Source organism: Carica papaya, chromosome 6 (assembly GCF_054855325.1).
Source record: "Carica papaya isolate Zhongbai chromosome 6, ASM5485532v1, whole genome shotgun sequence".
NCBI classification, from domain to species: domain Eukaryota; kingdom Viridiplantae; phylum Streptophyta; class Magnoliopsida; order Brassicales; family Caricaceae; genus Carica; species Carica papaya.
The window spans coordinates 9852900-9873661 of NC_142314.1; the positions used below are offsets into that span (position 1 = coordinate 9852900).

The following is a 20762-nucleotide window of genomic DNA, read 5'->3' on the forward strand; positions in this document are numbered from 1 at the left end:
ACCGTCACGGAGGTAAAGATGGGTAGAAAACACAAAAAGACCAATGGAGCATAATTTACAACAAATCCTTTTATTAATAATAAAACCTTTACCATTCACTTACCTCGGTGAAATTCATAAAACAATATACGAAAGCAATAACATCATCATCATCATGAAAACATATATATGAACTGTATAACATAATACCTATCAAACTTTTCGTAATTCAATCGTTACACAACATATTTTCCTAATTCACCAGCCCACTAGTATCCATGGGGATCCATAGGGGTCCCGCTACCCATTAATCCTTAACACTTGAAATCCATTCCAGGGCCGTCCCCATACCCCGTCCGGTATGGGCGCCAAAACACATAAGATCTCCATACCCCGTCCGGTATGGGAGACCACAATCCCGGTAGGGTTCCCTACGGACCCGGTCCGTCCACTATCTCCCAGGATATCTAGTCAGGCTGAACACATTATACAATTTCCATTTACATAATCTTTCATTCTCCTTTTCCCTCAGTCAGCATTATCAATCACATACAAACAAGCAAAACGATAATTTATGCCAAACAGACAACATACAGCATCAATATCCCGGTCATTCAATCCATAATCAATAAAACAGTAAAATATACACACGAAACTATAAAATGAAAACATCGAACCTCATGCTGCATTTAAAACTGTAAAACAGGCCAAATAACAGTTAACTAACAAACACACTAGACTCGGGCTCCATTAGTGACCTTAAGCAATTTCACACATTCGTTGATTCATGAAATACCGTTTTATCATTTATTGGACTTTAAAACCGTGATAGGAAATAGGGTGAGGGGTCCTTACTCGTTTCGGGGTCCGAACACGGCTTCACAGTGCGCTTGCAGGCTGTCCCTAATTTTCCCTGAATTTTCCTCGGGGAACTGAAATGCACTACTGGTACCTGCACGTGTTCCAAAAAATCCCAAATTAGGCCCAGGGCCCCTTTCGGCCCAAATCGCAACTCCGGCACGGCGGCTCCGCCGTGCTCCTGCAACGTGGCGGCGATTCGCCTCAGATTGGCTGTTTTTGGCCGTTTCAGGCCGAATTCGGCCACACTCGCATCGGTCCCTGCGAGAAAACAACCCTAGGGCCCTCGGGGGGCCAAAAAATCACGAAAAAACGGAGCTTACCGGCGGCGGCACTCTCGGGTGCGGCGGCTCTCCGGCGAGGTTCGTGTTTTGGTGATTCGGCTTCAGTCAACCTGTAGAGAAAAGAATGGTGATCACGGTGATATAAAAATTGCATCAAACGGAGGCTGGGAAGGGCCTCATCGGAGGCAAAAACTGAGAAGGGGCGCGGCGGCGCCGCTGGGCTTCGGCCGTGTATTCCGGCCGTTTGGCCGGGATTTTGGCTCCGATTTGGCCACAGAAGGAAACAGCGTGGAAAAACGAGTCGGGGGTACGAAATTTACCTCGATCGGCGGTCGGAAATTCCTCCGGTGCGGCGGCGGGTGGCGGCGGCCGGCTTCTGGTTCGTCTTCTCCGGCGAGCGGCAGGCGGCTAGGGTTTGTGGTCTGGTGTGGGGGTTCTATTTATAACCCTTTGCCTTTTGATCTCAGCCGTCCATTTTGTTTTAATCTGGGCCGTCCGTTTGTGATTAAATATGGGCCGTCCGATCGCGCCTACGCGGATCGCCAACGTGGCCCTTTTTGGAACGACGTGGTCTTGCCACGTGGCAGGTCCCGGTTGGCCGGGACTGCTGATCGGGCCTGCTGACGTGGCTGCCGATGTGGCTTTTTTTTTTTCGGCCCCCTTCCGGGCGCTACAGGTGATCACGGTGATATAAAAATTGCATCAAACGGAGGCCGGGAAGGGCCTCATCGGAGGCAAAAACCGAGAAGGGGCGCAGCGGCGCCGCTGGGCTTCGGCCGTGTATTCCGGCCGTTTGGCCGGGATTTTGGCTCCGATTTGGCCACAGGAGGAATCAGCGTAGAAAAACGAGTCGGGGGTACAAAATTTACCTCGATCGACGGTCGAAAATTTCCCCGGTGCGGCGGCGTCCGGCTTCTGGTTCGTCTTCTCCGGCGAGCGGCAGGCAGCTAGGGTTTGTGGTCTGGTGTGGGGGTTCTATTTATAACCCTTTGCCTTTTGATCTCAGCCGTCCATTTTGTTTTAATCTGGGCCGTCCGTTTTTGATTGAATCTGGGTCGTCCGTGCGATTACATCTGGGCCGTCCGATCGCACGCTTGATCTGGGCCGTCCGATCGCGCCTACGCGGATCGCCAACGTGGTCCGTTCCGGAACGACGTGGTCTTGCCACGTGGCAGGTCCCGGTTGGCCGGGACTGCCGACGTGGTTTTTTTTTTTTTTTTTTTTTTTTTCGGTCCCTTTCCGGGCGCTACACTACACCTTATTATTATTTTAAAAAATAAATTTTATCATTACGAGCCTAATTTTTTGGACTCGGGAGGTTACATAAAATCTCAAAATTAAAAAGAAATAGAAAGAGATATGAAATATAAGGTGATTTTAAATGTTCTTTAGCTAAAAGAGATTAGAATATTGTTATAGTGATATATAATTATCTTCTGGTAATATTACAAAGGATACATATATTAATATATGGTATATATATATATATATACTTATATTTTATATAAATATGTTAGAAATATGCAAGCCTCAGAACTCAGATATGTGTCATATAATATTTACTTTATTATGGTTGCAAAAGTATATTTGTTAATATGATTACAAATATCTAAAATTTACATTGCAAAATTTTTGTCTTTATAATGATTTATGTTTTCAAAATCTTAGTAATAAAAAAACTTTATTCTTACATAAAATTGTTAAATTAGTTCAAAAAATATTGAATAATGTTGTAGAGCAATTCAATTTTCTTAAATTAAGTGCTTTATGAGTATTTTCTGTTAATAAAGATTAGTGTTGATGCAATAATTTAATGAAAATAAAATATAATTAGTTTTAATATATAAAAGTTTTAAAAAATATTTATACAACTAAAAATAAATATATATAATTATATAATGACATAGGTTTTGCAGATTTACGTAATTAAATTTACATAAATATTCTGCACTATATTGACATTTAAAATATCATAATTCGAACATAAAATTGTCTACAGTCATGTTCAAAATATTATGAAATAAATGAAAAATTACTTTTTCAACTGTCGTACAATCTTCGTGAAAAATTAAAAGTACATGAAGTTTTCTTTATATTACAGAAATTATGAGAAAGAGCTACGAATTTGGCAATCTTCCAATGTACTGTTCCCAAAATAACAATTTGTTTATTAAAAATGTTATTTATTTATTATTTACATTTTTTAGGAGAATCGAAATATAAATTGAAAAGTAACTTCCTATCGTAATAAAAATGATAATAATAATAATTTTCGGGGTGTAGCTTCTCACTTAACCATTTTCTCTTTCATCTCCGTGTGCTCAGTTTTATAGAACTCTCTCTCTCTCTCTAGGAATTTTATCGCCTTCGGTCCGGTTCCAATTATTAGAATTAGTGCTTTTTCATATTGGTTTCTGAGAATCTTAGGGCTTTGATTTTGACGCCTTAATAGTTCGAGCTTAATATCGATAATGATTCTCTCTCGGCGGCAATAATCTCTTCATAACTACGACAGTTTGGTTTAAGTAGCAGATGAAAGCAAGGAAGATAGAGAAATGCGCTCTGTTTCATTGAATTTTGCTTTGAGTTTTTGCTGCTTATTTTGAGGTAATTTTGGTTTTAGCTTGATTTTCGTTATTAGTTTTGTTGAAATTCTATTTAGTCATGAAAATTGTATGTTTTGGTTGGTTATAGTAAGTGCTCGAATCCATTTTCTGCTGCTGCTGTTGTTGTGCGAGGAAAAATTGGTCCTTATCGATTTTCTATAAGATTTATTTTATTTGATTGTTGGGCGAATAGTCTATCGAAATTTGCCGAAATAGAAGTGAATGGTCGAACTTGGGAAAACTTGGGTTTCGCGGAGCTGGTTAGGTGGACATTGAATTGGTGCTGTTAGAAGTGGAGTTAGATTTCGATGTTTGAGGTTGCTTATTTGGAAAGGTCCTCGAGCTTTCGCTGCTAATGGGACAGCTCAGAAATATTGTACTTTGTGCAAAGGGAAGTGTTGCCACCAATTTTGATCAATGATCGTAGTTAAAACTTGAAGGAAGTTTTATGTGGTTGGAACTCCAGTAATTTCTTTGTTTGGCAGATGAGAGGACCTATCAAGTGATGCTATATTGGTCCTGAAGTTCAGTTCTGTTACCTAGGTTTATTCCTAATTTTCTTTTTGACGTTGGCAGTATCATATAAATATTGCTTTATTGGATCCTCCTCATGCTATGCTAACAATGTAATAGAGGGAGTAAAGAATTAGCTTATTACGTCTAGGTTGCTTGTTAGTTTGGCGTAAGAATTTTGTCTGGATGGTGTATTTCATGTTGACTGCAGTTCAACTTATCTACTTGGGATAAACAGTAAACCTCACTTTTGTCCATTTGAAATAGAGCAACAGAGGGAAGGATACATATATTCGGTTGGGTGGCTGGGTTGAAGATGCAACTAGAAGATTGTTTTAAACCATGGATAACTCTTCCACGGTGAAATGGACAGTTCTATCCATTTAAATGGTACCAATGCTCTGCAGCCCGTTTTGTGTGTGTGCATGAATAGAATTTGTTGATTGATATAAATTTATAATGTCCCTAAAATGTTAAAACCATGTTTATCCCTTAAAATGTTGTGTTATATTTTGTGATTCATTTACGAGAATCTCTCCTTATTTTCTCATTGATGACACTCTCTATGCTGTTGCAGGTGCTACTTTTAACATTTACTTTCTTTTTTGGTTATTTGGTGTTGTAACGGTTCCGAAAATCCAAAATAAAATATATAATAACTTAAGTGCGAAAGTAAAATAAAAGATTAAGATTTACATTTCTTATACAATAACTTAAAAGTACTGAATAATATTATGGAATTTATTTTTTAAAAGAAACACGAGAACTAAGAAAACAAATGAAAAATAGAAAATATCTAGCATCTACTCGCAATTTTTTTACGGATCGAGATCTGGAAGTTGATCCTCTTGATATGAAATGGTTAAATAAAGGATGAGTTACACTAGTCTATTAAGGATATCACACTATATCACCGGCACAGAAGTCAAAGTTGATATAAAATCGAAAACCATTAGTGGAGCATTAAATTTAGTAAATTCGTTTATCAATCATAAAATCATTACTCGTTCACTTATCATAGTGGAATTTATGAAAACAACTTATAAAAATAATAATACTATACAGATCATAACTTCATGAACAATCAGCAACATAGAACACATTATAAATCTATATCCATTAACAATAAACCAAACCATAACTGTTTCTCTTTTCACCAGCCTACTAGTATCCATGAGGGTTCATAGGGATGTTCCCGCTACACGTGAACTCTTTCCTTTAACAATCTCAATTACAGAGCCGTTCTCATATCTCGTTCGGTATGAGCGCCAAATCATTAAATCTCAATACTCCGTCCGGTATGAGGGTGAAGCGGGCCGTCCTTATACCCCGTTCGGTATGGGCGCCGAATTATCAGGTCTTCATACCCCGTCCGGTATGAGACAACATTCACGGTAAGATTCTCTATGTACCCGATCGTCCACTATCTCTCAGGATATTCAGTAAAGCTGCCATTCAATCTGTTTATTTAATCACACAACTCTCCTGTTTTCCTTTAGTCTCCATTTTTCAAATCAACCATAATCACATAAACAAACAAACAAGCATAAGGGAATACAAGCATAAGGGAATACAAGCATATTTCAATTTTCCAATCAACAGTAGTTACGTAAGGTAACAATTTGTGCATTCAAACCATAAAATAAAACAATAAGACACTATCATGCTTTTAGACTATAAAATATATCAACAAAGATTAACAGAGAACAATTTTCGGTTCGGACTCCATTAGCAATTAGTAATTAATTATGGACATTCATTTAATTTACACAAATATCATATTATTATTTATTTAAACTTCAACTCTATGATATGGAATAAAGTGAGGGATATTTACTCGATTTAACGTCGAAAAGGTAAACGGTTTATTGTGACTACGGGCAGTCCCTGGGTCCCCTGAATTTTTCTCTGAAAACTGAAATGCGCTTATAGTACCTACAAATGTTTCAAATAAACCCAAAATCAGTCCTAGGGCCAACTCGACCAATTTTAGAAATCCGGCACGGCTGCTCCACCGTGCTCCGGGGATAGTGCCGTTGCCTGCGGTGGCGGTCCGTCTCGAGTCGGCTGTTTTCGGCTGAATTTGGCCGATTTTGCATCGATTCTTGCGAGAAAACACGTTAAAAGCCATCGGTTGGCCGAAAAAACACGAACAACCGAAACTCACCAGTGGCAGGACTCTCCGATGCGGCGGCTTCTCAGGCTTACGTGGCGGTTGGATGTTTTACTTTGGTCAACCTGTGGAGAAGAAAACGGTGATCACAACGGTGGAAAAATCACGCGAAACGGGAATCGGGAAGGGTCTCATTGGAGGCGTTTTATGAAATTTTCCGCGGCGATGGTGTTGGGCTTCGCCGATGTTTTCTGGCCAATCACTCCGATTTGGTCATGGGTGAGCTTAAAATTGAATTTCGTGCAAAAGAGAAGTTTTTACCTTTTTTGGCGGTCGGAAAGGGTTCCGGTGTGGCAGTGAGTGGCGGCGGTCGGCTCCCCGGCGGCTAGGTTGTCTTCTCTGGCGAGGGATTCTGGCAGCTAGGGTTAGGGTTTGGTGCGGATGGGGATTATTTATACCCATCTGCTTTTGATCTTGGGCATGCATCGCGTTTGATCTGTACCGTCCGATCGCGATTAAATAGGGAGTGAATTTGGGCTGTTCATCGCCATCCAATCTGGATCGTCAATCGCTATTCACTATGAGCCGTCCGATCGTGTTTGAATCTGGCTGTTCGATCGCGTTTGGGAGGGAGCGCATGCAGGCCGTCCGCACGTGCAGGAATGGACCTCAGTTGTTCTATCACGGGCACGCGGATCGCCCACGTGGCCCCCCCGCGTGGTCTCCCGCGTCAACATCTTTGCCACTTGTCGCGTTCTGGTTATTCCGGGCTGCTGACCCGGCGTCTGATGTGGTAAAACGTTCCAAAATTGCGTTTTTAGTTTCTGTTTTCCGATTTTTCTTTCAAAAATACTCTCAGAACCCAAATTTTCACTCCTTCTTCCTAGAGTTGTTTTCAATTTAATTCTCCATTAATTTTACTTCATTTTTTCATTAAATTAAAATTAAACAAAAAAACCTACAAAATTATATTTACAATTTAATTCAAATTATATTGAAATAAATTTAAGTGTTACAGGTGTTCATTAAGAACTAAATTTATTTTATTAAGTTGTCCTATGTCAAGACCCAATTAATAGTGATTAGAATTTGTCAGACATAATTGTTTGGGTTGTTTTGATTGTTAGAGATTAGTTTCAATTTTAATTAGTGCGGAAATATTCTCAGCATTAATGTAGACATATTCTCAGCATTAGTGTAGAAATATTATCAGCATAAATTGGGAAATATTCTCAACATAATGTTGAAATATTCTCAGCATTTAATTCGTTATTGTAGAAATATTTTCAGTCTTTAATTCTTGACCTGGTAAAAAATCCGGCCATTAGGTAGCTATACCTTTTGTTATTAGTAGTTAGATTTGACATTATTAGATTTTATTTCTGATTCCTTATTTACTGTAAACTAATTGTCAAATCTTCCTCTAAGGAAAGTAATTAATTGTAAAGTATGTATATATTGGCTGTCTTCAGCCTTTCAAAATGTAGAAAGAAATATCTCCATTTTTAAATAAATTTCTCCCTTTCTACATGGTATCAGAGTAATTTAAACTCTGACAACCGACATTTTTTAAAAAAAAATCCATGACCGTTAAAAGAGGAGCCCCTTCGATGGATGTTATCTCGAGTCCTATCAGGCAACTGGGAGCCTTCAAAGGTCGGCCTCTCATGATCACTGTCCACAAATTAAATGGCAAGAATTAATTGCAATGGTTACAATTAGTCCTCATCTTCATAATAGTTACAGGTGAAGTTGTCCAACTGTAGAAGGAAGACTCAACATGTCGACTATAAAATAACCAAGTAATGTCGTTGTGACTGAATTCCTTGACGAATGAAATAGGAGACAATTTTCTCCTCTATAACTGCAGCAGAAATATGGGAAGCAGCAAAGGAGGCGTACTCACACATAAAAAGTACATATGAATTTTTCAAAATGGAATGCCTTGATGATCAACAATATGGAGAACTTACCATCGCTTAATATTCAACATACTCAAGTGTCATTAGCAACACTTTGATATGTTTGAAGAACACAATTGTCTTGAACAAATCGCTACATGATTTTGAAGAACACAATTGTCTTGAACAAATCGCTTCATAGAAAATGGGTTTGGAGATACGTGAATGAAAATAACAGCATTTGGAAGAGGATCATTGATATTAAATGGGTGAGAAGGGGCAGTGATGGTGGCTTCCCTCTAATGAACAGACCTCATAACATGAGTCTTTGGAAAGGTATAATGTCGATCTACAAAAAACGTGCTTGAGTGCACCGGATGGGATGTTGGGAGAGGGGATAGAGTTAGATTTTGGCATGATAAATGGTGTGGGGAGGAAAGCCTCATGTCCAGATTCCACATGATTTATTCTATTGCTTAGGACAAAATACTTATTAGTCGGGGAAGCTTTCAGGGATGCTGATGGCTGGGTATGTGCAGTGGCAGTTAATAGAAATCTGCAAGACTAGGAAGTGGCTTAATATGAGAACTTTCTACAGTTGTTGGCCACCATTTGTCTTAACAACAGGAGTGACAAGCTGTGCTGGAACCTGAAGGAAAATGGCAGTTTCTCCGTCAGTTCATTTTACAGACATTTGGTTGGATGCAGAGAAGTGAGGGGCATGATGTTCCCTTATAAGATCATTTTGGAAGGCGCATCCCCCCTGGCAAGAATCTATTTTTTCGCATAGGAAGTGGTCCAAGAGCGCATATTAACTATCGATAACTTGACGAAAAAAGAGAAAATTATGGTGAACAGATGCTTCCTTTACAAGTGTACTGCTGAGACCTGCAATCCCCTACTGCTTTGGTGCCCTTTTTCCTTCAACCTTTGGGCCCTTGTTTACAACATTATGGGAATCAATTGGGTAATGGCAGATTTGGCGAACAATGAAGTATTGGCTTGGGAGGGCTTTTCTAGAAACAACAGGTTTGCCTGCCTTATCTCTTTGTCCATCTTTTGAGTTGTTTGGAAGGAGAGAAACAATAGGACTTTTAAGAGGAGGAAAGATCTTTTTGTGAATATTAAAGATATGTGGTTTCATTATTTAGGAACATAACCTTTACAGTATGGAAGATTTTGATGTTGTTGTAGATATACTAATTGACATGTAAATTTCTTGTACATGGGTGACACCCATTTGATGCCGTGTACTTAATATATGTCCAAGAAAAGAAAGTCTAGATGATGCTTTGTATCACAACAAACTTTTGGAACAAAAGAGATTGTACAAGTTCTTAACAGGAGTAAATAAGAACTTGGATGATGTACGTGGAAGGATCCTTTCCAAATGACCGATTCTCAGTCTTCGTGAAGCATTTGCTGTAGTTAGGTGTGATGAACGCTGCAAGAAAGTCATGATGGGAACTCGTAATTCATTCAATGATTTTGGAGCAACTGCATTTATAGTTAGAGGAGGATAACGATGACTCAACTTTGGAAAATAAAGGAGGGAAAGGCCAGAATGTAATCATTGCATATACTTAGTCACACTAAGAATAAATGCTAGGATTTGCATGGCAGATCATAAGATGCAAAACTTAATACTAGGAGAGGGAGCATAAGTAATTCAACTACCTTGAGAGAGAAGCTTGAAAATATAGGGATATCTATCTTTAGCAAAGAACAACTGGAATTACTCCAACAATTCTTTGTGCAGAAAACAACCCACCTGGTACTTCCATAACCTTAGGATCTGTGGCTCACAAAGGTAACATCATACCTGACCTTAATATTGCAGAGGAAAAATTTGTTGTTTGGATTGTCTACTCAAGTGTCTCTGACCATATAACTGAAGATTCATGGTTATTTGCTAACCTTAATCCATGTAAATAGAAGTAGTATATGCGGATTGTTGATGGAACAAAATCACAAATCATTGGAATTGGAAAGATGGAGTTGATGAAATACTTAATACTTCACTCTGTGTTATTTGTTTCAAGATTGGATTTTAACTTGTTATCGATAAGAATATTACCTCAAAATCGTTGTTATTAAATTTTTTAAGAATTTGTGTGAATTTCAGGATTTGGGTATGGGAGAGAACGATTGGTAGTATTAAAGAGTGTTCAGGGTTGTACCTCCGCACCAACAACAACTCTCCAAGTGGACAAGCTCTACATGTTGTTAGTTCAGTTCCTCATAACTCTTTAATTAATGTTTCCGATAATGATATTATATTATGGTATTTTCTATTCGGTATTCCCATCTTTTTGTACCTCAAAAAAGTTTTTCCATCGCTATTGAAAATTAAAAATCCAAAATTATTTCAGTGTGATGTGTGTCAAATCTTAAAACATTCACGAAATTTGTTTCTAAGCCATCCATATAAACCGTCTCATCCATTCACAATATTTCATAGTGATGTATGAAGATTAACTCATGTTAAATATGTAGTTGGGTTTTGTAAGTTTGCACCCTTTATTAATGATCACACTTGTTTGACATGGATTTTTTTTTTTAAAAGGAAAGTTAGGAGTTGGACAAGTCTTTCAAAATTTTCACAAAATGATCCAAAATCAATTCTAAACAAAAATTGAAATCCTTGTAACAAATAATGCCAAAGAAGTTTTCAATAATGTTGCAGGAGATAATTTGTTGCACCAAGGAATCGCGTCAAAGTTTTTGTGTAGATACTCTACAAAAAAATAAAATTGTAGAGAGAAAAACAGACATCTTCTTGAAATTGTCTATTCTTTGAGAATGACAACCAATTTTTCAAACCATCCTTATTGCAGCCAACCTCATAAACCGGATGCCATCTCATGTTCTAGCTTCCAAACTTTGGTCCATATTCTTTTTAAACATTATCCTTATTTCTGCCTAGTGTCAACAATTCCGTTAAAAGTATAGATTTTTTGAGAAAAAATATTTACTTTTATTTTCTTATATCACTTGTGATATTATAATTCTCAAAAAATCTATACTTTTATTTTCTTATATCACTTGTAATATTATAATCGATGTATATATACAGAATTTGTTTTTATGAATCAGAAAATTTATATAATTGTAGGGATTTTAATTGATTATACTAATTAATTACATCATTATAGAAAAGATTATGGGAAGGAATATTAAGAAAAAATATCTCAACTAATGGAGTAATGGAATGTTCTAGTTAAAATTCCCTTGAAGTTGGTGTAAAAATATCGTACATGCCCAACTTGTAGACTAAATTATGAAAAAATTTGTTGTAAAGTTATTTGGTGAAGAGATTTGTGACGTGTTCACTAGAAAACACATGATATATGCATAAGAAGCTATTAATCACTTTCTCTGTTATGAAGTGTTGATCAATCTTAATGTATTTTGTTCGATTATGTTGAACTGGATAATGAGTTATGCTAATGGTTGTTTTATTGTTACAAAATAAGGATAAACTATCTTTTTTAAACAATTCTAATTTTTTTATTAGCTTTTGCAACCATAATAATTCACATACTTCTTAGGACATTGTTATCGTTCTATATTATGCTTCAGCATTGGAACAAATAACTACACTCTGCTTTTTGCTTTTCTAAGTAACTTGGTTGCCTCCTATGAGTACGCAATAACCAATAGTTGATCTCCTATTATCTGGAGATGCAGTCCAATCAACATCTGTAAATGTGTCTATTTTATAATGCCATTTTTGGAGAAGAGTAGAGCTTTTCCTTGTGCATATTTAATTATTGAATATGTGAAAAATGACATATAAATGAGGCTTGCGAGGATCATGCATGTACTGATTCACTAGGTTAACTACATATGTTATATCAAGTCTAGTATGTGAGAGATAAATGAATCTTCCAATCAATCTCTAATATCTTCCCAAGTCTACTGATGTACCAATTCTCGTCTGTAGTTTTAATTGGTTTCAAAAGGAGACTACCAGCTTGCAGCCCATCATACCAATCTCTTCTAATAAATTTAGGATATATTGTTTTTGATAAATAAAAATCTCTTTATTAAGTCAGACAACTTCAATTTCTAAGAAGTACTGTAATTCTTCTACATAATTTATTTCAAACTCTTGAGTAAGAAGTTTTTTCAATCGAACTATCTCCCTTATATCATATCAAATCATAACAATATCATCTACAAGTGACCTTACCCTTGTAATGTCTAATAAATAGGGTATGATCAACATTGTTTTGTTGATATTAAAAAGAAATTATAACTCTTTTAAATCTTTCAAACTATGCTATTTGAGACTGCTTCAACCCATATAAAGCATTCTTTATTTACAAACCTTCACTTGTGTTCTTTCATCTTCAAATCCAGGAAGAATTTTCATATATACATTTTCCTCTAAGCCTCCATGGAGTAAGATATTTTTCACATTAAACTGTTGTAAGTTCCAATCAAATTTAGTTGCATAAGATGACAATATTCTGAATGTATTCATTTTTGCGATAAGTGCAAATGTCTTATGATGGTTACTTTATAGATCTGAGTCTACCTTTTTAGCCATCAGTCTAGTTTTTTACATTTCAATCGATCCGTCTGTTTTGTGTTTTACAGTAAACACCAATTTGCAACCAACTATCTTTTTTCTCAGTGGAGATGAAACAAGATCTCGGGTTTCATTCTTTGCCAAAATTTTTATTTCTTCAATCATGACTTCTTTTTATTTGGGATCCTGTAGAGTTTTTCTCCAATCTTATGGAATAGACACAGAGGAAACAAATAAGATAAAGTCATACAAACAAAGTTAGACATAGGATGCTTAGTGCAAAACCTGACTCATTTTCTAAGAGCAATAAGTTTATCCATATCATCAGATAAACCACAAAGTAACAGTAACTCACCAGTATTGTTAGAAATTGAGGAAGATTCTTAATTTGGGATAAACTGGATAATGACTTTCTCCGTCTTATTCTTTCTTGAATATCTCAACTAATAGAATAATTGAAAATTGTAGTCAACAAAAAATATTTTGTTATTATACTTTTATCCATATCTATCGTCATAAATGTAGAGAACTTGATTCCAGTGCTATTCAATGTATATTTTTAGGATACTTGCCAAATCAGAAAGGATACAAGTGTTATTCTCCGATCATAAGGAGATATTATCATTCTATGGATGTTTCTTTCTTTGAGAATTAACTATTTTATTCCCACACTGCCATTTAGAGGAAGAAAGAAAACAATGAGGAATGTCAGTAACAAGATGTTGAGAATTCATTATTGGAACCAATCTTAAGTTTTCTAGATCTCGTTGAACCTATACCTCAAAGCATCAATTGTAAGATTGAGTCAATATCTGTTGAGCATAATTCTCCAACGTTGGAGTTACCAACGAAGAACGTGCACAATGAGCTTTATACCTATTCGAGGAGAGCACGTTCCTCCACACAGGAGGGAGAATCTCAAGCACTGCCAGTACTTGAACAAGAGTCCAATTCGGATTCATCAAATGAAAATAACATAATTTTTGAAAATTTTAGAAATGATTTATGCTGGTCCATCGCTCGATGGAAAGGAATAAGATCCTGTACTAAGCATACTTTATATAATTATATCTCTTATTCAGGATTCTCACCTAAGTTTCAAGCCGTTATTACAAGTTTAGATGTATTGCAGGTTCTTACCAATATTCAAGATGCTCACAGAAATCCTTATTGGAAGATAGTTATCTATGATGAGATTCGGGCCCTAGAAAAGAACTAGACATGGAAAATCACAAAAATCGCTCCTAGAAAAAAAATCCAGCTGGATGCAAATGGATCTTTACGGTAAAAGACAAGGATGATAGAAACATCGACAGACATAAAACACGATTTGTGGCAAAAAGATTTATCTAGTCTTATGGTATCAACTAACAAGAGATATTTGCATCAGTGGCTAAGCCAAATATCGACTGCCTTCTCTTGTAGTTAACTGCAAATTTGGATTGGTCCTTATTCTAGGTAGATGTGAAGAATATATTCCTGAATGGAGATCTATTTGAAAACGCGTATTTGAAGATCCTTCCTGGATTTGGAGCTCTAGTTGTGAGATATCTGGTTTAAAAATTAAAATGGTCATTGTATGGTCTTAAGCAATCTAAAAGAGTTTGGTTCGGAAGATTCAAAAGAGTAGTACAACAACATGAATATTTCTAATGTCAAGTTGACCATACACTATTTGTAAAGACATCAAACTGCCGTAAATTATCTTTTGTAGTAGTGTATGTTGATGACATAATTGTTATTGATGATTTTATATTTCAAAAAAAAAATTGTTATTGGTGATTTCATAGAAGAGCTGATTAATGTGGAGAAAATTCTGATTAAAGAATTCAATATTAAAGATGTAGAAAATCTTACATGCTTCCTAGTAATGGAGGTTGCAAGATCAAGAGAAAACATTTGTGTCCCATAAAAAATATCATAAATTTGCTTACTGAGTGTAGGATGTTGGGATGTAAACCAGTTGAGACTCCTATAGAAATCATCCACAAGTTGGGAATGTCTACAAAAGATGTTTAGTCGATAAAGGTACCAAAGATTGGTAGGCAAACTCATCTACCTCTCACACACATTCAGATATTGGATTCACTGTTAGCTTTATAAGTCAGTTCATGAATGATCAAGAAGAAGAACATTCGAAGGCTATTTACAGGATTCTGAGATACTTGACTTTAACACCTGACAAGGGTTTATTATTCAAGAATGGTCCTAATTGAGAAGTAGAAATTTATTGTGATGCAGATTGGGTGACATCTGTCATAAACTGGAGATCAACATCTTGTTATTATTCCTATGTATAGAGAAATTTGGTTGCCTCGAGAAGCAAGAAATGGTCTGTAATCTCTAGAGGTTGTGCAGAAGCAGAATTTCATGATATGGACAATGCAATCTGTGAAGATATTTGGATTATAAGGTTACTCAAGGAATTAGGAACTAACCTAGAAGACCCTATGAAACTTTTTGTGATAATCTCTAAGTATTGCCAAAAATCCAATGCATCATGACAAAACCAAACATGTTGAAATTGATAATTATTTCGTCAAACACAAAAGTAGGAGACAATGTTATCCAACTGCTCTACACACCAACAAGGTTGCAGGTTGCAGACATTCTCATCAAAGCCCTGCTTCAAGAAATCTTTGAAGACCTAACTTGCAATCTCGGGATGAATAACATTTTCAACCCAGCTTAAGGGGAAGTGTGGAAATATTCTCAGCATTAATGTGGAAAAATTCTCAACATTGATGTGGAGATATTCTCAGTATTAACATTGAAAGATTCTCAACATTTAATTCATTATTATAATTTTTTTTGTTCGGCTTTTAATTCTTGATTTGGTTAACAATCCAGCAATTATTAGTTGTACGTTTTGTTGTTAATAGCTAGATTTGGCATTATTAGATTTTATTTCTGATTTTTTATCTACTGTAAGCTACCTGTCAAATCTTCCTCTAAAAGTAAAGTAATTGATTATAAAGTCTGTATGTATTGGCTGTCTTCAGCCTTTCAAAATGCAGAAAGAAATTTCTCCCTTTCTATATAAATTTCTTCCTTTCTACTTAGTTTTCAGCAATAAAAGGTGGTATTAAAATGGGTTTATATCAAGGGAAAGACATGAATGATTACTAAATTTCTTTCTCAACAGCAAAGTTCTGCTTTGAATCTTTTCTTCCTCTTCTTCTTCCTCTTATTCTTCTTCTTCTTTTTCTTCTTGTTCTTTTTTTTTTCTTCTTCTTCTTCTTCTTTTTCTTCTTCTTCTTCTTCTTCCTCTTCTTCTTCTTCTTCATGCTCTTCTTCCTTTGTTTCTTAGAAATCAGGATAGGTTCCTGACAACTTGGTGGCAGAGTGGTCCAAACCTCGGTGATCATAATTCCTTCTTTTGTATCCTTCTTCTCTTTGCTTCTTCCTTCTTGCTTTCTCCGATGTTCTTATCTTTTGCTGTCGACTCTCCTTGCTTTTCATTTCTCCTTCATGCCTGCAACTTATGCAAATCTATCTTCACAATTCCAAAGAAACAATACCTACAATAACATCGGCATATTAGAATAAAGGGAAGTGGGTGATGGCGGACTGGCGAGAACTGTAGACCGATAAGGAGTTTGATCAGAAACTCAAAAACTTTGCAGAGAAAATGAAAAAGTCCTAGTGGCAGCATTGGTGAGACTAGAACAGTGTCTCGATCTACTTGTAGACATGATTTGGAACTCGTTGCAGCCTCCAAAGTCTGCATGTGGACCTTTTTCTTCACTTTTACCAGGACCTGGTCGAGGTATAATATCTCCTCCCCTTCAGGCTCCTTTTCTACCTCTATTTAAATCTACTCAAGCTTTTCCACCCATGTGGCTTGGAAAAAATTATGGAGACCATGGGGATCATAAAAAATTGAGAAAGAAAAAGTTATTCATGCATGTGATGAAGTTTCAAGTTGATGGAGATGTAAGGAGGAAAAGAGAGTTGTGGTGGAGAACTAATGACGAGCAGATTCGATGATCCCACACATAGAGGACTTAATGAAGCGGTCGACTATGAGTCTATTTCTGCTTTGTTTCTGTCGATTTCTCCTATAACTTGACCTAATCTCAAAGCTTGATGTTGATGGAGACATGAGCATTTTGAGATGTTGATGTAGACATGGACATTTTGATTGGGGCATATCAAATCTAGGTGGAATATGGAGTAGTAATTAAAATTTGTGAAGAAAAATTTTGAATATGTTTCTGAAGAATTATACAGGACAGATGAGAAGAGCCTACATAACCATGCACTCTAGGTGCTTGAATATGGAGTAGGTGTTTTGACAACTGATGGCAAGTAAGGGAAAATTGATTATGTTTGCAGAGGATGGAATGGACTTGTATCAATTGATAATTGGGTATACGCCAGATTTATCAAACTAGTTTAGCGATACTCCTTGAAGATTTATTCATACAAGACCATATTCCACTTCAGATTCCTTTCACGGGAACTTATTATATGGCATTTGATTTGCAACTCCTCTCTATGATGTCATATTTGTTCTAAGGACAGCATTGATTATGGTGGCAATCAAGACTTGGCTAATCAGTAAGTTACTCAATTAATCCTCTATGGCAAAGATGCTTTCATGGGGAGGGTATTTTCAAGACCCAAGTAATAGTGGTTAGATTTTTGTTAGAAATGATTAGATGGGTTTTGTTAATAGTTAGAGGTTAGTTTCTACTAATTAGTTTTCAGCTATAAACAATGGTCTTAGCATGGGTTTTGTATTATGGAGAAAATATGAATGAATACTAAATTTCTTCCTCTAGGGCAAAGTTGTGTTTCATCAAATCTTTTTTTTTTTCTTCTTTTTTTCTCCTTCATTTATTTCTTCAGAGATCAGGACAGGTTCCTGACATCCTACTTCAAATTTATAGCAATATCATCTCTAAGTTCTTCCTGGACATGAATAATAGATACAGGTTAAACAAATGATCACTTTGAGCATAACACTTACCAAAATCATTGCTGACGAGTATTGCAATCATTGAGATAAATTGTCCATCAGTGTCATTATTTGCTTTCGTTATCCATTAGCATGTAACACAAACTTCAGGATGTTAGTGATCTGTGATATGCTTTTGTCATGTTCCTTTTATTGTGATGATTGCTTGGTTGGGTTCCTAATTCTTTTGCCTTAACACATGCTCACACACATGTATTGAGATGCTTCTTTTTGTTTTCTTGCATTATTATATGCAGTCTTTGGTTGTATGCTTAACTTATTTACCTAATTGAGGCAGAAGCAGTATTACGCATGTTTGCTGAGGAGCAAACCTATCTCGATAATAAGAAACATCCACAGTCAAACTTGCTAGTTTGAAATTTCTCTATTCAGATGTGCAGTTCTCAATAAGTATGTACTCACACAGGCTTCTGCACGTGATGGAGTATGGTTAACGTGATTGATCATTGGTATGTTTGTGGTGCCGTGAAGCTCACACTGCAGAAGTTTAAGAATGTACCTGGTTTATTTATGCATATATTTGTGCTCTTATTTTCAATTCCATTTGGTCTGTGTTTTAGATTTTCCATTGTCACAGTTGTGCTTGCTATTCATTTGATCATCTCTTCTTCTCACCTTTCTTCTTTACTTCCCTCTATCATTTTTACTTAACATGGGGCATCAAATTTAACAAATTTCAGGTTTATCTTACTTCTCAAATCAATTGGAGGCTATTCTGGTTGTTAGTATTTGTTGCTCGGTGAAGGTTTATTCTCAGCCATGCCTTCTCTTCAACTATTGCAGCTAACTGAGCATGGTCGAAGTCTTATGGCTTCAAGAAGGTATTGATTGTTCTGATGTATGACTTTATCATTGTACATCTGACCATATAAATGTTTATTCTTCATTCCTCCATGTAAAACGAGTGTCAATGCAAGAACTAAAGAAGGCATGGGTATTTGCTTCTTCTAGTCTGTACTTGTCTCCTTAAAAATTTAGTGGAAGGTGCATTTTATCTGGAAAAAAAGATGCATGGACTTTTTACTTTTAGTCTGTCATTCTCTTTCTAAATGTTGGAAATTTCTTTTTTCCCATCAAATTGCTTACATACTTGGACTAATAAATGCTTTTCTCTAGTTATTTATTCTTAGATATTGAGTTTTGTCTGTCATTAGTTTGTAAATCTATCAAGTCACAGGTTCTACTGGTCATACATTGTTGCTCAGTTTCTTCAGTAAACTTCTGATATTCTTTTCTGGCTTGACAGGAAAATACTACTGCTTGCTGCTGGCATTGCAGTTGCCGGTGGGACTGCTGCATACATGAAATCAAGAATCAGTGCTAAAAGTCCTGATTCTTCTTTTGGGCTTTATAACAGTTTCAAAGCTTCTGATGAAGTTTCAGATAAGTTGGTTAAAACGGAGAACACAAAGAAAATTACAAAAAAGAAAGGAGGTTTGAAGTCACTTCAGATTCTTGTGGCAATTCTTTTGTCTAAAATTGGCCAAATGGGTGCAAGAGACCTTTTATCTCTAATAGCCATTGTGGTAAGCATTTTACATCTTCATATCCGAAGCATCCAACTATTCTTTCACGTCTTTGCTTCTTGTATTTGTATTATTTCTTTGACAACATTTGTGTTGATGGCTGAATTCCTACACTTAAATTATATACAGCTTTAGTAGCACGTCCTCTACTTTTGTGATTTTTTAAGATACGCATTTTTAGCATCAACAAGAGTTATACAAACTTACCTTGTGAATACTTTACAGAAAATTTGGGTGCGGAATAGAATAGACATAGTGTAAATAAAATAGGGGATCAGGTGAAAAAATATAGGAAGAACTAGACTCCATGTGATAGTTTAGATAGAATAGTGATCAGATTAACTAACAAAGTGAGAATTTTCTCTCGTTCCCTCCCCCCACACCCATCACCCGCTCTTTTCTTAGTGGAAAATTTTTGTTGCTTTAAAGACAAGAATGAAGATTAGGGCTTTTTTCCAAGTGTTTTTTTTTGAATTAGCTGGATATGTGAAAAATTTGGATTTTTTATAGAAGTTTTTGAGAGGAAGGTGGTGAGCAATGAGCTTCGAATACCAATTGATGTTGAACAAGTAATATTCAAATTAACTTATCCAGTGGATAGTTTAAAAATATAGGAAATTTAGGTGGGAAACATAAGATATAGAGTAGAGGAATAATTTTATTTTAAAAAAAGATATAGAGTTGAGGAAATTGGGAATTAGGATCAAGAAATATTGGGAGAAGTAGACTATATAAAGAGAAATTAGATAAAATCATTATGATAAGAGCATACCAGGGAATAAAAACCTAGCAAAGGAATTCTTAATTCGTCATCTTCTCTTCTTTACGTATAGTTACTAGACTTTACATAAGTATTAGCTATAACTAATAAGGAAAAAATCAAATTAAAATAGTTAAAGAGGAAATCAAAAGCTTCTACAAGGGAATCTACTTAGTAGCTAAATTGTAGCTTAAAATCTACTTAAATAAGTTAGAGATTATAATTGCAAAAAGTTTCTTAAATAGAAAATTTTTTCAAAATTGATATCTTCTTGATCTGCATCACAATAATTATAAAAAATTTCTTTAGTTTAAAATTTGTTCAAAATTAATATCTTCTTGATCTGCATCATTACATTTCTTCAATATTTTATGAAGATTCTAAAGAAAAAATGTCTTAGTTTCTGTAATTTCACTAAATACCTTAAATTTAAATTTTCCAAAAGGTATTTTAAGTTTAAACTAAAGTTTAAATTCTCAAAAAAGTATTTTAATTTTAAACTAATGGATTAGGTCGACAAGACAAATTGATTCTCTATTTGCAATGAGCATATTTTCATGGACTTGTGCATGTAGTCAGTTTAGTGATTGGGAAGATACTTGGGATTGTAAGTTGAAAAAACTGTCAAAGGTGAAACTAACTGTGTTGGTATTTGAATGTCTTGGACTCTCTATCGTTATGAATGATTGAATGTGTATTTT

At 35.8% G+C, this 20762-nt stretch overlaps 1 protein-coding gene across 8 annotated transcripts in view; it reads left to right on the top strand.

Moving 5' to 3' along the window:
- Positions 1 to 3396: 3396 nt before the first annotated feature.
- ABCD1 (peroxisomal ABC transporter 1) overlaps positions 3397 to 20762 on the top strand; it is a 74568-nt gene continuing 57202 nt past the window's right edge. The window contains exons 1-6 of one of the 8 annotated variants that reach the window (XM_088223119.1): positions 3397 to 3728; positions 4508 to 4630; positions 10380 to 10479; positions 18053 to 18224; positions 18456 to 18596; positions 19022 to 19301. In XM_088223119.1, the coding sequence (XP_088079245.1) occupies positions 18535 to 18596; positions 19022 to 19301 (342 nt within the window). In that variant the 5' untranslated portion in view covers positions 3397 to 3728; positions 4508 to 4630; positions 10380 to 10479; positions 18053 to 18224; positions 18456 to 18534. Of the gene's footprint in view, positions 3729 to 4507; positions 4631 to 10379; positions 10484 to 18052; positions 18225 to 18455; positions 18597 to 19021; positions 19302 to 20762 lie in introns of all 8 variants that reach the window. The other 7 variants (XM_088223121.1, XM_088223116.1, XM_088223122.1 and 4 more) reach the window with 7 other exon arrangements.